The sequence below is a fragment of the Equus asinus genome, chromosome 14, assembly GCF_041296235.1.
Source record: "Equus asinus isolate D_3611 breed Donkey chromosome 14, EquAss-T2T_v2, whole genome shotgun sequence".
Classification (NCBI taxonomy): Eukaryota; Metazoa; Chordata; class Mammalia; order Perissodactyla; family Equidae; genus Equus; species Equus asinus.
In genome coordinates this window covers 13298126-13313857 of record NC_091803.1, presented here as the reverse complement: position 1 = coordinate 13313857, position 15732 = coordinate 13298126, and the positions used below count along the sequence as shown (strand labels likewise).

Genomic DNA, 15732 nt, shown 5'->3' with positions numbered 1-15732 from the left:
AAGGTACAGCCAGGCCCTCTTGTATTAACAATTCAGGAAGATACTGTGATCACCAAAGAGCCACAGAAAAAGCACAGGCAGGGGCCAAGCAATCTCGCCTTTACCAACTCAACTCCATCGACACTTCTTGATGGCCTCTTCTAGGTAGTAGGGACCTAATGGTGATTAATACCCCCACTGTGACCTTGAGAAGCTTCCTGTCTGATAAGAGAACAAGTGGAGGAAACAAGCAATAGCGCTGGAGGGTAGAGAGGAAAATAATAGAATTTGGAGGGATAGAAGTTGCCTAGAGGAGGATATGGTTATATCTAATGGTTGATGACTCAAAGGGAGGGGTTCTGTCTGAGATGGATTTTGAAGTATCAGTAAGAGCCTTCTAGGGGTCACAGGGCATTTCTAGGCAGAGGAAACTTCATTGGTAAAGATTTGTAACCTAGATTGTTTGAAGGATTTCAAGTATTTTGGAGTGTGGGCAGTCGTGGAAACAAGGGAAGGTTAGAGGAGATTTAAGGCCAGTGGCTTTACGTGAGTTTATCTAATGTTTGGGCTTTCCAGTCATGCTGATTGAGTTTTTTATTAATTTCCCACTGGATATGAACTTAAAGGAGGTCAAATTTGGAGTGTCTGTGATGTTTTGCTGACTGTCAAGGTGGAGAGGACACCTGCAGGTGAAGCACAGGTGGCCCTTCTACTGGCTGCATTTTCAGCCCCGCCCCCTCTCCCAGCACATAAATATTCCAGCCTCAGTGAATCTACACTGGTCTAAAAGGGAAGTTCTGTACCTACAGACCTGCAAAAAGTAGCACAGACTGCTGAAAGGAAAATTCATAGGAGAGAATCTCAGAAGGAGAGTGACTATGAACCTGATTCCAAGCTTCTCCACAGACACCTGGGTTCTGCTGGCTACTATCCTGGGGCTCCTCTATCTGTGAGTAACTGTCCAGGCTCATGTCCCCTGTTACATTTATCTTGGAGAGATAATCTGGCTCCCCTTTCCCTTGTGTGCTTTGAAGATGAAAAGAGTTAAGAGAGGGGAAGTTGCTTAAGCTTTGGGAGCTACAAACACGCAAGAGGTTATTATTGATCTAACCTGGAACTGTTGAAGGAGTAAACCACCACCATTCCCAATTTCTGTAGGTAGGATCATTTTGTGACATTATTTGCTCCTGGTAATGATCTGATTGACTACCGCTTTGGACGTAGAGCCAAAGTTCAACAGATGAAGATTAAAAACAACTGGCCCTAGCACAGTGGGTTCTTCAACCCCTTCTCGAGATCCTGGAATCCCAGAGGCAGGAGGAAGTGGCTTGGGTTATTGTCTCATTATCTTCACCTTCCAGGTGCTGCATCTACTGCAAGGTACATATAGAAGGACTGACCCTTGTGTTATTTGGGTGGTTCCCTCTCCTCTGCCTTGCACCACCCAGCGCCCTATCCACAAGGCACCAGAGTGAACCTCAGTGTTCACTGAGGGTTGGAGATTGTTCTGCCTTTTTCATCAGATTGCCTTCCTTCTTTGCTGTGCCCTTCCCCTGGAAATCACCTCCTTACACTCCATTAGCCCATCCTGTAATACGCAGAACTGTTTACCCTTAAAAGAAGAATCTTTAGAGTGGAGGAAACCTGGTAGAAATCTTGAAATTGCATTATTTTCTCTCACCTTTTCCTTCCAGTTTCTGGGAGGGTTAGCATTAGTATACAGATCTATTTTCCCTCTGGTATGATATCTGTTAGCCACCTGCCAAGGCACGAACCCCAAAAGCCAATTTGGATTTTAAATATTTTTGCCCTTTATGTTATAGTACAGGAGGATGAATCAAAAGCATCCAGCAGAGTAATTTCTTTTATGGTGGGATTCCTGGCATTATGGAGTAGGTTGAGAGACCAGTTATTTTAGATGTGACCCCCTCCATGTTACATTTGACGTCTATCTCAATTTCGCTTTTTGAGAGTAGGAAATCCTGAACACAGATATGAATATAGGAAATATACATCTGGTTTTAATTCTTTGAAAGAAAAATTAGGAAGTTTGTGTACAGTGGTACTGTAGTTTCTAATGACAGTTTAAAATTAATTGTTACAATATAATTCCTTCTATTTAATTGCAGACTTTTTACTGAGAGAAGATTCTTTCCAGCATGTTCTTTCTATAGGGTAAAAGAGAGCTATTGTTTCATTATTTTTGACTACAAAGGTGTATAAATAACCTCACCCTTCTAGAATAATTCCAGGAGTATAAGACTACTGTACAAATATATACTTACATGATATAGATAGTATATGTGTTTTTAAATATACCTGCCCAGCACTTTGTTTTATTCTCTCAGTTCAGGTGAGTAAGCAAGACTGTGAGTCAGTGGTGTTATGAAAGACATCCAGGTAAGAGTCAGGGTGGAGTGGAATAATATTCCTCATCCCTAGGAGAAGACGACCCAGAGACACTCCTCAGTCTTGGTCCCACAGGGCCACAGGAGTCCCTCACAGGGCAGCAGGGATAGCATCTCATTTGCTTGAAGCCTGGAAACAGGGATGCCATATAAGTCACTGTGTGTAGTCTGTCTGACAGCAGGACTGTCACTACACAGTGTCACCACTGAGAAAACAGCCTTGTAGCCATAGAAGACACTGGTGAAGGCAAGAGTTAGTAGCTGTAGACAGTGCTCTCCTTGTGACCACACAATTAAAATAACTGACTTTATTGTAGGCCCTTCATTTGTACCAAAAGCAGCATTACTCTACCAAAAAGAGGGTGCTGGAAAGAAACCAAAGAATTTGCCAAGCCCACCCTCTGCCTTGATATGGAACCATGTGAGCTCAGACACAAGACCTTGTGGATTAATGTTGCTGACACCTTCAGTCAATTCCTTGGCCTCAATTGAGAGTTTAAGAAACACATTGAAGGTTCAGAATTAAAAATTGGTTTAATTGATTTGCCATGGTTGCAATGGCATGGGAAGCAACTGGGGTGGGACTAACCAAGGCCACCCCCATTTTTGCCAGTCAGTGCACATGCTTCTGTCAACTGTTCTGGAGGAAGGATCCAAGTGCCCTGCTGGGAGTGACCAAGGTGCCTCTGCTGGGTCCTTTGAACACATGTAGTTTCATGCAATTTTTCCAGTTTATTTCATCACATATTCTAGGGTTTGCTTGATTTATATAGAATATTTGGAGCCTATACTCTTTTAAAAGCTAACATCCAAAGAAGAAGCGACAAGCTCTTCATTTGACTCTCCGGAAGATTTAATGGCTACTAATTATGTTGTATGATACATCTTTTGCTTTCAACTGGAAGGTACCTGAAGTTTATAAGGTCCCCTGTCTTTCAGCTGACAGCACTTGTAGGGCATGTTGAATCATTTGTACATAGCATACTTTTCAGCCATACTTTCCTAATTTGCCTCTATAGAGTTAGCTGTGTAGGCCTAGGAACTTCTTGCTTAAAACTTTTGCAAGCAGCCTCTTCTGTAAGTGTCTTTCTTCCTCCATTCGGCCGCCTCTGAATAACACTGGAGTGGGAAGTCTTGGAAGATCCAGAAGCCCAAGTTGAGGGATTTCACACATGACACATGAAAGATGAATTGCAGACAGGCCTGACAGAGAGCACACCAACCTTAAGGGGTTTTCGAGATAATTCATGCACAGAGAGAGAAAACTAGCTGCTTTGTGACTGACTGTCTTGAAAAATGAGTGTTCCTGGCACTGTACTTACCAATTAAGTATCACAGGTTGAATGACCAGATGGTACGAGGGGAATAATGGTCTAGAAATGGATTCTTTCGTCATTGGTTCCTTTATACAGTATCATTCAGGGAGCATATGGGTCAATCACCCTTTTCTTTAGCTCAAGTCAACCAAATTGCCTGACAACAGAGACTTGGGTGAAGCTGAAAGAAACTTACATTTCTACAAGGCCAAATTGAATCTTGAAGAGAGTTTTCACTCCATAGAAATAAGAACACTGTGGCTACTCCAAGGCCTCTCAGTGAAGATCGATTTAAGAAGAACCAGATCCTAAAATGGAGCCTTGGCATAGAGGGAAAGAAAAGCATGAAAGAAGCTGAGCAAAGTGTAGGAACAGTGTCAAGGCAGTTTCTCAGTAACTCTATGTTATTGAGTGGATGCAGTTACACAGATCTGATTATTGGAGCAGAAAAAAAATTTCCTCTTTCTACATACAATTAGCATCTCCAAATCATGGAAAAGGCAGCACAGTAAATAGACATGAGCGAATTCCCTGGAAGAATTCCAGCTTGAACCTCTCATGAGCATTCAAATTTGGGAACATTTAATGCATATTCATTCTAGGATTGGGACCATGGAGAATTCAGCTGCTTTTAGCTAGTCATTGTTACTTTTTGTGGGTCTCACAGTGGCGGTAGGAAAGAAGATGATAAGTGAGTGTGACTACTGCTGTTGGAGCTGCCGTTATTATTCATCGCCTACATGTTACCTCCTCACTTGACTGTTCCAGTTCTGAGTCAGTGACTGGCCAGCCCCGGCATCTATTCCACAATACCCGTGATTCCGCTTCCTCTTTCACTTTACAGATATGGGACCTATACACATGGGCTTTTTAAAAAACTAGGAATTCCTGGGCCAACACCTCTGCCTTTTTTGGGAAATGTCCTCAGCTATCGTAAGGTGAGTATCATTTGTCCTCCCTATTTTCCTTCTTATGCTTTCAGTCTCAGCTGAGTTTCATAGTAAAAATGCTCCTCCTCAGGAGGTAGTTATGAGGCTTCACACTTTCCAGAATGGTGTTATATGCCCCACCTAGTACATGGCAACGTTTATCCCAGGATACTACTTTCAGCTGTTGTGAGCCTCAGGTTTTGCCTCAGTTGGACAGAGCAGCCCTCTGGCTGGCTGATTCAGCACAGGATTTGATGTTCCAACTTGTGAGCTTTATGAAGATTCTCTTTCTGCCAGGTGCAGATTGCCAGGAAGGTATTATCACACTTAGCATTAAGAGAAAAGAATGAGATGAGCGCCCCATAGTGGCTCATTCATCTGTGTAAATTGAGTCAGACTTTTCTGTACATAGCATAAGTTCTGGGCAGCCTTTCTTTTTTTATTCCTCTTGGAAGGCTTTGAAACTTCAGTTTATCTGGCAGTCCAAGTATTCACCACTGAGTAATTTGCACACACTGAAATTCTCTCAAGAACTTCTAACTCCTCACAGTTATTTCCATGGCTCTACTTCAACTTTTGCTCTTCATGATGTCTTTTGAGATTTGAGAGATGGAACAAAAGCTTTTTAATTTACTTATCTGTGTTTAAAGGAAGCAATCTATAGTGAGTCTGAAGTGGGAGTGTGTATAACTAAGACAGGAGGATAGTTGTTTATCAACTTCAAATGTTTAACCTCTAGATGAGTTGTGTTTTATTTTTGAACAAAGGCAGACCCACTTACACTTAATCACTAGAAAGGAGAATATTTGATAAAATTATTAAAAATTTAATTTAACTAAATGGAATGTAATAGGTGACACCTGGACTGTGAATTTTGGCTAAGTCTTAGTGGTTAATCTACCTTTGATGCATTACCCAGAGCCTTGCCCCTGGGGAGAGTTTGAGCACACATCCAGATTGCAAGCAGTCAGAGCCTCACAAACATGCTCCTCTCTGCCTTGTATTCCCTTTTGCACTGGCCTGAGGCTTGTTTCTCAGATCTTGATTCTTTTAACTGAGGCCTTCAGTGCCTGATTACCACCTAAGAAATTCCTGTACTTTGTTTCCTCTGAAAAAGCAATAACTTCCTTTCTATCTTTCCTGAATCAGTTCTTTAGAAGGTGCACACCAAGACAAACATTTCTAGGATCCTGGTTTGCATATTTAAATCATCAAATATTACAGCTGAAAGTTAGCAATGGGGAGATATTTTCTAAGTTATAGGAGTGAAAACTCAAAACAACTGTTTTAATTTGTTTAGTCTTTTGTAGAGTGGTGGCATCTCCTGGTCCTTTCTGTGTTGAGCTAGAAAACTAGAAGGCGGGCTCACTTTGTCATTCATTCACTCACTTTCTCACTCAACAAACAAGCCTTAGACTTATTCAAATCTCCTAGACTAAAAGAGGTCACTGTTGTCTTTAACTTCCTAATTCCCCTACATTTCTAGAGAGGGCTCATGATATAAATGAAAAGGATGCTTACTAGGAGATCAAAGAGTGTGCAGGCCACTCACATATTCCCTCAGTTTCAGTTTTCTCAAGTGACCATGCAGGTAATCATTGAGAGGTTTCTGAGATTTTAGAGACAACATATGCAGGAGCAAACACACTTCAGTAAGGCAAGAAGTTACTGAGTGTTCATAGACAAGGGTAAGCATTTAGTATCTATGATACTTGGAGAACATTTGAGTGCCTTTAAATTTCCCATTTCAAACAGCTCCTCTATTTTCTCTTCTTTGCCCTAAGAGGTCTCTGAGTAAGAGCTTCTCTCTTAACTGCCAATGAAAGATAGTAAGCCTGATTTCATGGGACTCGAGTCACGTTGATCCCAATTTGAGATAGGGTTCAATACATTTTGAGTAATAATCTAATTTTGTTTTTCCTTGCAGGGTTTTTGGGATTTTGACAAGACATGTTTTAAAAAGTATGGAAAAATATGGGGGTGAGTAGTCTTGGAATTTCCATCGCATAGACTTGTTTTTATGATGCAGCCCTGTGGTTTAGAAGGAAATCTTAGTCCCACTCTTGGGATGATGCCATCATTGTCAAGCTTTTTGGAGCCTTGTCCTCCCAGGGATCCCATATGTCCCCAGGGGTCAAAGTCTACATTCTGAATCAGGCTGGAAAGTTGCAGGTTATTGCTTTTCTCAAGACTTTGATGGCACAGGGATAGCTAGCATCACTTTCTGTCCAAGATCTCACTACCCCATTCACCTCCATTTTTTATTCTTTAAGTCACCTTTCATCGCATAAAAGTACATTGTATCAAATTGTTCTAATATGTGCTTTTAAATGCATGTTATTACTCTTTTCCAACATGATTTAATTGTAACTAAAAGCCAAAAGTTATTTATTAATATTTGGATTTAAGATGTCGTTTTGGGGGCCGGCCCCATGGCTCAGCTTTGGCACTCCAGGGTTTCGCTGGTTTGCATCCTGGGCGTGAACCTAGCACCACTCATGAAGCCATTCTCAGGGTGGCATCCCACATAACAGAGCCAGAAGAACTTACAACTAGAATAAAAAAAAAAGATGGCCTTTTGAAAGAAGGGCTGGTTGACTTAGGGAAAAAGATGGGAGCCCATTTATGATCAGCTTTTTTAACTTTCTCTGTAGCTGTGGAGTCATTAGTTTGTTTTAAATTTAGCAAAGATTTACTTTTCAATAGACATGTATACAAGTACTTCTGTATCTACTCCAGACTATTCACCTTGAACAGATGCACAAGGGTTCTAAACTGTAATGTTTCCCAGGGGGCTGATGGATTTGATGATTTTGTAGAGTGTCCTTGGCCTATTTTAGCAACTGTTTCCTTTCAGAGCTGCTGGAGGTTTGGTGAGAGCTGTGCGAGACATAACATGTCATGTTTGTATGCTAAAAGCAATTGGGAGAAGACTTTGCCTCTTCATATCTCTTCATCTTCCCTCATCAAGTCCTCAGAAACCATGGGCCTTGCTGATTTTGCATGGCCCAGAAAGGCAACTTGATTGAGTGGAAAGAACACACAGTGCTCGATCTCCACTGGCTCAGCTCCAACTCCCCTTCCACTTCTTAGTACTTGTGAGCTCTGGATGAAGTGGTTTTTCCCTTGTGGACCTCTCTCTGTTTAGGAAATGCTTGTCATGCTTGGGTGTAGATATGAACCACCTGGGAGAGCTTGTTAAAAATGCAGATTTGGGGGCCCATCCCCCTGCAGTATGGAGTCTGGAGAATCTGGGGTGAGGCGCAAGAATCTGAATTCTAACTCATTGTTAAAGGAATACTAAAGCTGTTATGGGATCATGAATATAAAGGGACGGGTCACAGCAATCCAAAGAGGAAAATGGTATAGGAGGTGCTGGGAGCAATTTTTCAGTATTATTGTCAAAACTTCACCACTGGCCCTTCACCCAGGTGTTTATGAAAAAATACAATGGGGAGAGAGAAATCATCCAGGAAATATGACCAATCTGATGGAAGAGGAGCCCTAAGTTTCAAGTCAATAACTTATATCCCTGCTTCAACACTAGATATACTCAGTGTCCACTTAAACCTTCTGAAAGTTAAAGACTATGTTTCAGAAATGGGCAGCATTAAATGCAGTGTTTCTCATCCATTTTTACATGTGATCACAAAACCATTTGAAATTCTTCTGTGAAGTCAAAGAAAGAATAGGCGAGACTTGTGCACAATCTTCCATTTTGTTCCAGAAAATGTGAATGATTTATAGTGGAAAGATAAATGCCAGAGGACACTGTAATTAAACTTATAGTAAACCTCTTGCTGGCGGCCCATTCCCATGATGGGTATTCTGACAGTCAGGGGGTCTGGCCAAATTGGGATGGATCACATATAAAAAGTCAGGTTTGTGTGGTACATGTGTCAAAGTGGGCTTGCCCTGCTTCTAAGGGATGTCACCTACATGGAGCCCAAGGCTGACTTGAAAACCACATATTAGGATAAACATAAAGTAACAAAAAGAAAATATGCTTAAAATGAATTATACATGCTCTTTGGTTTTTTTAAAATTCTCTTTGTCCTTTTCTTTCAAATTTTTGTAACCATGATACTACCAAGGTCCTCCCTTGCAGGTAAAAATAATATTTCCTTTAAAAAATTGTAAAATGGTAAGCAAATTTTAGAAAATAGAGCAAAGAAGTAATTCATACTCCTACTATCACTTTTTGAGTATTCCAAGTCTTTTTCATTTGAAGAAACATTTTTGCATATATGTGATCAGTATGTCTACAATTTTCATCTAACATACATGTGCATTTTTTATGTATTTCATGTATCCTCAAACTTATAATTTTGAATGACTGTGTGGATGGATTTTCTTTAATTAATTATTTTTTATTCTTGGATAATTTATTCGCCTTCAATTTTTACTGACCTAAATTCCTTTTTGATGATAAAATACTTCAAACATACAGAAATCTACGAAGAGTGGTATAGAAAACACCCATGTACACACTACCTACACTTAAGTGTTCTAATGTTTTTCTAATCATGATCTCTAGGAATTTGGGTTATGTAACTTCAGGATGAAAGTCTGAACTTTCAGGCCTAGCTCAGCTGCAGGAACCAGCGTGTTAAATTTAATCAGCTCTGTTTCCCCAACACAGGTTTTACGATGGTCGACAGCCTGTGTTGGCCATCACGGATCCAGAGATGATCAAAACAGTATTAGTGAAAGAATGTTATTCCCTCTTCACAAACCGGCGGGTAGGCATCCATTTTATACTTATTTTAAAAGTTAATTTATTTATTAATTGTTTTTTTTTTTGAATTGATTATGGATTCACAGGGAGTTGTCCCAAAAAGAAGTACAGGGCAGTTCCATGACATTTACCCTTCATCCTGTTTACCCCAGTGGTAATAACATGCATAACTATAGTATAATATGAAAGCAGGAAGTTGACATTGGTACTATCCACAGACTTTTATCAGATTTCATCATTTTTATGTGCACTCATCTGTGTATGTTGCTCTATGAAAATTTATTATATATGTAGATGTGTAAAGACTACCACACTCAACATACCTAATTGTTCCATCACCATAAGACTCCCCCTTACTATTCTTTTAAAGTCACAATACTTAGCTTGTCTTTTCTTCTTATCAGGAACTTTACAGAGCAACCTTTATTTTATTTTGATGAAGGCAGTTTATCAGTTTTTCCTTTTATGGGCTATGCGTTTGTTGTCAAGTCTCAACATTCTTCACCTAACCTTCAGTCCCAAAGACTTTCGCCTATTTTATGTTTTACATTTAATTCTTTGATCCGTCTTGTGTTAATTTTTGTATAATATGTGAGGTTTAGGTCAAAGTCCAGTTTTTTTTTTTCGCCTATACATGTCTAATTGCACCAGCACAATTTGTGAAAAGACTGTCTTTCCACCACTGAATAGCTTTTGAACCATTATCAAAAATCAGTTTGTCCTAAGTACACTCTTTGACTTCAGTCTTACAAGGCTCTTTTCAGACACAGTATCTTCTCAGATAAAGGAAACAATAGAAAGAGTAAACAAATGGGACTTCATCAGACTAAAGAGCTTCTACACGGCAAGGGAAAACAGAATTGAAACAAAAACACAGCTCATCAACTGCGAAAACATATTTGCAAATCATTTATTGGACAAGGGGTTAATCTCCATAATATATAAAGAATTCACACAACTCAACAACAAAAATTCAAACAACCCAATCAAAAAAACGGGCAGAGGAAGTGAACAGACATTTCTCCAAAGAATATATGTGGATGGCCAATAGGCACATGAAAAGACACTAATCATCACTGATCATCAAGGAAATGCAAACCAAAAGTGTATTAAGATATGACCTCACACCCATTATAATGGCTGAAATGACCAAAACAAAAAATAACAAATGTTGCAGAGGTTGTGGAGAAAAAGGAACTCTCCTACACTGCTGGTGGGAATGCAAACTGGTGCAGCCACTATGGAAAACAGTATGGAGATTTCTCATAAAATTAAAAATAGAAATACCATATGACCCAGCCATCCCACTACTGGGTATCTAACCAAAGAACTTGAAATCAGCAATTCAAAGAGAACCATGCACCCCGATGTTCATTGCAGCATTACTCATAGTAGCCAAGACATGGAAGCAACCTAAGTGCCCATCGACTGATGATTGGATGAAGAAGATGTGGTATACATATACAACGGAATACCATTCAGCCATAAAAAATATGAAATCATCCCATTCACAACAACATGGATGGACCTTGAGGGTATTATGTTAAGTGAAATAAGCGGGATAGAGAAAGGCAATCTCTGTATGACTCCACTCATATGTGGAAGATAAACAAACATGTGGGCAAAGAGAACAGATTAGTTGTTACCAGGCAAAACGGGTCATGGGAGTGGGGACAAAGGGTGAAGTGGTGCACCTATAATAGGACTGACAAAGAATAATGTATGAAGAAATTTCACAAGGTTGTAAACTATCATAACCTCAGTAAAAATAAAATAGAAAAAAGATCAGTTTGGCCTATTTATGTTTGTCTATTTCTTATTCTCTATTCTGTTCCTTGATCTATGTTTCTATCCTTACACCAGTACCACACAATCTTGATTACTGTAGCTACACAGTGAGTCTTAATGTTTAGAATGATTCCTTCCACTTTTTCTTCAGAATTTTTTTAGCTATTCTAAGTCCTCTGCCATTCCATACTAATTTACAATAAGCTTATCTATATTTACAAAAAAAAAGTTTAGATTTTGATAACAATTTATTTAAACCTATGGATCGATTTGGAGAAAAAAAATCTATATTTTTACTAGGTGAAGGCTTTCAATCTATAAACACAGTATGTCTCCATATATTTAGGATTTCTTTGATTAATTTCACCAACATTTTGTAGTTCTTGGCAGAGAAATCCTGTATATGTTTTGTTAAATTTACACCTGAAGTATTTCATTTGCTTTGGAGTGATTGTAAAAGGTATTGTGTTTTTAATGTGTTTTCACATTTTAATTATCATATAGATTTGTGGTTCATTTTTGTGTGTTGATCCTGTATTCCACAGCCTTGTTGAGCTCATTTATTATTTCTAGAGGTTTTCTTTTTACATTCCTTGAGATATTCTACATTGACAATTATGCCACCTCAAAATGTGGACACATATTTTTCCCTTTCCGCTATCTATGCCTTTTATTTCTTTTTCTTCACTTACTACAATGACTAGGACTTCCACAATGATTTTAAATAAGAGTGGCAAAAGCGGAATTTTTGCCCTCTTTCTAATCTTAGGAGGAAACATTCAATCTCTCACCATTTTAAAATTTTTATTCATTTACTTCCAACAAATAGTATATTTTTAAGGCATAATACGTGATGTTTTGAAATATGTATGCATTGTGAAATGATTACTACAAACAAATTAATGTATCCATCACTTCTCATAGTTACTTTTTTGTGTTTGTGGTAAGAACACTTAAGATGAACTCTTGTGGAAAATTTCAATTATGTAATACAGAGTTAAAAACTATAGTCACCATGCTGTTCATTAGTTCTTCAGAACTAGGTAGGTAAAGACAGAATTGGTCTGAGGCCACACACATTTTGACAAGACTATCTGTCACCAATTCCTTTGATCCCTGCACAGTCCTGGAGGATGTAGTAGCTCTAATTCTTGTTTACGGCCCTGGAAAAACATTTTCCCTACCACATGGGTCACTTGCATTTAAAAAGAGACTGGAATATAGAGATTCGAAACCACATCAGTGTCTGGATGTCTCCTCCATCCTCATAGGAACTTAGGCATTTGGGATAAGTATTTATTGAATATCTAGTATAGGGTCTGATACTAAGTAGACAGTCACTAAAATTGTTGAGTAATAGACACCCGTTTAACAGATTTTCTACAACTGTTGAGACAACCAAAACTTATTTGAGGAAGAATGTTTTTACTTTCAACTCTAGCCTGTTGGTCCAGTGGGAATTTTGAAAAGTAGCATCACTTTATCTGAGGATGAACAATGGAAAAGAATGCGAACGTTGCTGTCTCCAACTTTCACCAGTGGAAAGCTCAAGGAGGTAAGAAAATAAGAGTACTTTTAATTAGACTCTTAAAGAATTAATAGGAGGACAGACAGGAAATAATACCTTACTTATGAGCCTCTTTTTGACGAGTAGTCTGATAAATTTGAGCTTCCTAAAAATGGTCTTTTATTATTATGTCTCGGAAGAGACATTCTAAGATTCATGACACAGTGTCACTTACTGCTCCATGCTCGTGAAAGCCACTTCTTTTTAGGACTTGAGTATCCACATTTAACCTCAGGTGATGCTGTCTTTTCTGTCTAGATGTTCCCCACCATTAGTCAGTATGGAGATGTGTTGGTAAGGAACCTGAGGAAGGAAGCAGAGAAAGGCATGCCCATCACCTTAAAAGAGTAAGTAGGAGTGCACCTGCTGGGATTCTGAGCTCTGTCACGAGACCCTCCAGCAGCCTGCCATTCAGCCCAAATTACCACTTTTGAGGTAATTTAGTGACCAAACAGAAGTAAGTGTGTAATGTTAAAACTTCAATGAGCTACCCAAGAATAGGTGGCTCACTCAAGAAGGCAGGGCAGCCAGGATAGAAAGGGTCTTCTCACCTGTATACATGAGCCAGGGTTACTTTATCTGCTTAATTATCCCCTTGGATATTCTGGAAGACAAAAATACAAAGTTTAGAAAGAAGAAACATAATCACACCAATGTTTTATGTGTAGAGGGTAAGGAATGGTGGGAAGGACAGGCACTTGGTGCATATCAGTGGGCAGGAAAATTCCAATGTGGAACTTGGAACAAGTTAAACCTCTTCACAGGTTTACTGAGGATCCCAGGAAAGCACTAAATAATAAATCTTACTGCCACTTCTTCTTCCTTCAGTTTCAAAAGAGAGAAAGTCCTGTACAGAGTATGGGTAGGGTTACCATATCATTTATTGTCTATACTGGGATTTTTTTAATTATGCAGAAACAGTTGTAATCTGAGATTGCAGTGAGAAGACTGGGGACATACGATCACTTAACCATGGGATCTGCCAAATCAATTGTGAAGTGATACGTTATATTCTATAAACTAGGAGCATCCTCAGTTCTTACATTTTACAGAAATGAGTCTGCAATTGGGGCAACCTGAGATCACTGGTGTTAAGGTAGAGCCAATCCTTCAAAAGTCTTATCAGGGGTGTAGAGAAGGAGGGATGATGTTCCTGGCAACTCAGAACAGGATGCTGCTGTTCTGTAATGTGCTAAAGAGGAATCGGGTCTGAGCATAGACACTCTGGTGAGTCAAGCCCCAGATTAATGTCACCTTTCTTGACTTCTCTAGGAAGAGTTAATTATTCTACCCTCTGTCCTGCTCAGAGTGTGTATATACCTACTTTTGCCCATACTCAAAGCACTCTACTGTAATTTGTCAGTTTATGGGCACCTATCCAGCTATGTCTGAACTCCTGAGCTCAGAGGTTGGTCTAACTTGCACTAGTGTCCCGATCACAGGGGGCCAGCTGAATGATTGGAACCTGATAAACACCTCATGAATGAGTGTGGTGGTAGCACAGACTCTTCAGATCATCCAGCCAAACGTTCTGAAGTGTGTAACTCTTTTTCTTTCTTGCCTGGACATATGAATTTATATCCACTTCTCGCATCATATGTTGGATTAAATATTAAAGAGGTGCTGATTTTAATTTTCTATGCTTCTTTCTCCACACAGGTTCTTTGGGGCCTACAGCATGGATGTGATTACTGGCATATCATTTGGAGTGAACATTGATTCCCTGAACAACCCACAACATCCCTTTGTGGAAAACTGCAAGAACATCTTAAAATTTCATTTCTTCGATCCACTCACTATCTTATTATGTATGTGGACTGCTACTTTCCTTTTTTTCCTTGCTTCCTTCCTTCTTGCCTTTATTCCTTCTTTCTTTTTATCCTTCCTTCCTTCATTTCTTTCTTGCATTCCTTCTTTTTTTCTTTCACAGTTTTATTAATGGTTAATTCATATACCACATAATTCACCCATTTAAAATGTACACTTCAATGTTTTTTACAAATTATATGTCCATCAACAGATGAATGGATAAAGAAAACAAGGTATAAATATATAGTGGAATAGCATTCAGTTGTAAAAAAGAGAGAAATCCTGCCATTTGCTACAACATAGATATACCTGGAGGGCATTATGAGTGAAATGTCAGACAGAGAAAGATCAAAACTGTATTCCACTTATGTGTGGAATTTAAGATAAAAAAATCTCATAGAAACAAGTTCAAATTTCTGATTTGCAGAGGTGGGAGTTGAGGGATGGGGTAACTGGAAGAAAGCAGTCAAAAGGTACAAATTTTCAGTTGTGAGATAAATAAGTACTGGGGATATAAAATACAACATGATAACTATAGCTAACACTTCTGTATGGTATAATTGTAAATTTTTAAAAGAGAATCCTAAAAGTTCTTATCACAAAGGAAAAATAATGTAAATATATTAGGTGATGATGTTAACTAAAGTCATTGTTGTAATCATGTTTCAACATATGTATTTCAAGTTATTCTGTACACCTTAAACTTATACAGTGTTATATGTCAAATATATCTCAAGAAAACTGAAGAAAAAATTTTAGTGCACTCAAAGATATGTGCAAGCGCCACGATAGTCAATTGTAGAACATTTTTCTCAACACAAATACCCTGTGCTGTTAACAATCACCTCCCTCTCCCCTTACTCCTATGCAACCACTAATCTACTTTTGGTCGCTTACATATTTGCCTATTCTGGACAGTTCATATAAATAGAATCATATAATATGTGGTATTTTATAGTTGGCTTCTTTCATTTAACATATGTTTTCAAGGTTCATTATTGCAGTAGCATGTATCAGTACTTCATTTCTTTTTATGGTCAGATAATATTTCATTGCATGGATATACTGCCTTTTGTTTATCCATTGAATATGTGTTTTCAAATATTTTGGGTATGTACTCGGAGGTGGAATTGCTGAGTTATGTAGTAACTCTGTGTTTAACTTATTAAGGAACTGCCAAACTGTTTTCCACTATAGC

At 38.8% G+C, this 15732-nt stretch overlaps 1 protein-coding gene across 2 annotated transcripts in view; it reads left to right on the top strand.

Moving 5' to 3' along the window:
* The first annotated feature begins 756 nt into the window (after positions 1 to 756).
* Positions 757 to 15732, top strand: part of LOC106825165 (cytochrome P450 3A12-like) — a 33641-nt gene continuing 18665 nt past the window's right edge. For both annotated transcript variants that reach the window (XM_014831812.3, XM_014831813.3), the window contains exons 1-7: positions 757 to 928; positions 4548 to 4641; positions 6560 to 6612; positions 9275 to 9374; positions 12600 to 12713; positions 12984 to 13072; positions 14385 to 14533. In XM_014831812.3, coding sequence (XP_014687298.1) covers positions 858 to 928; positions 4548 to 4641; positions 6560 to 6612; positions 9275 to 9374; positions 12600 to 12713; positions 12984 to 13072; positions 14385 to 14533 — 670 coding nt within the window. In that variant the 5' untranslated portion in view covers positions 757 to 857. The remainder of the gene's footprint in view (positions 929 to 4547; positions 4642 to 6559; positions 6613 to 9274; positions 9375 to 12599; positions 12714 to 12983; positions 13073 to 14384; positions 14534 to 15732) is intronic.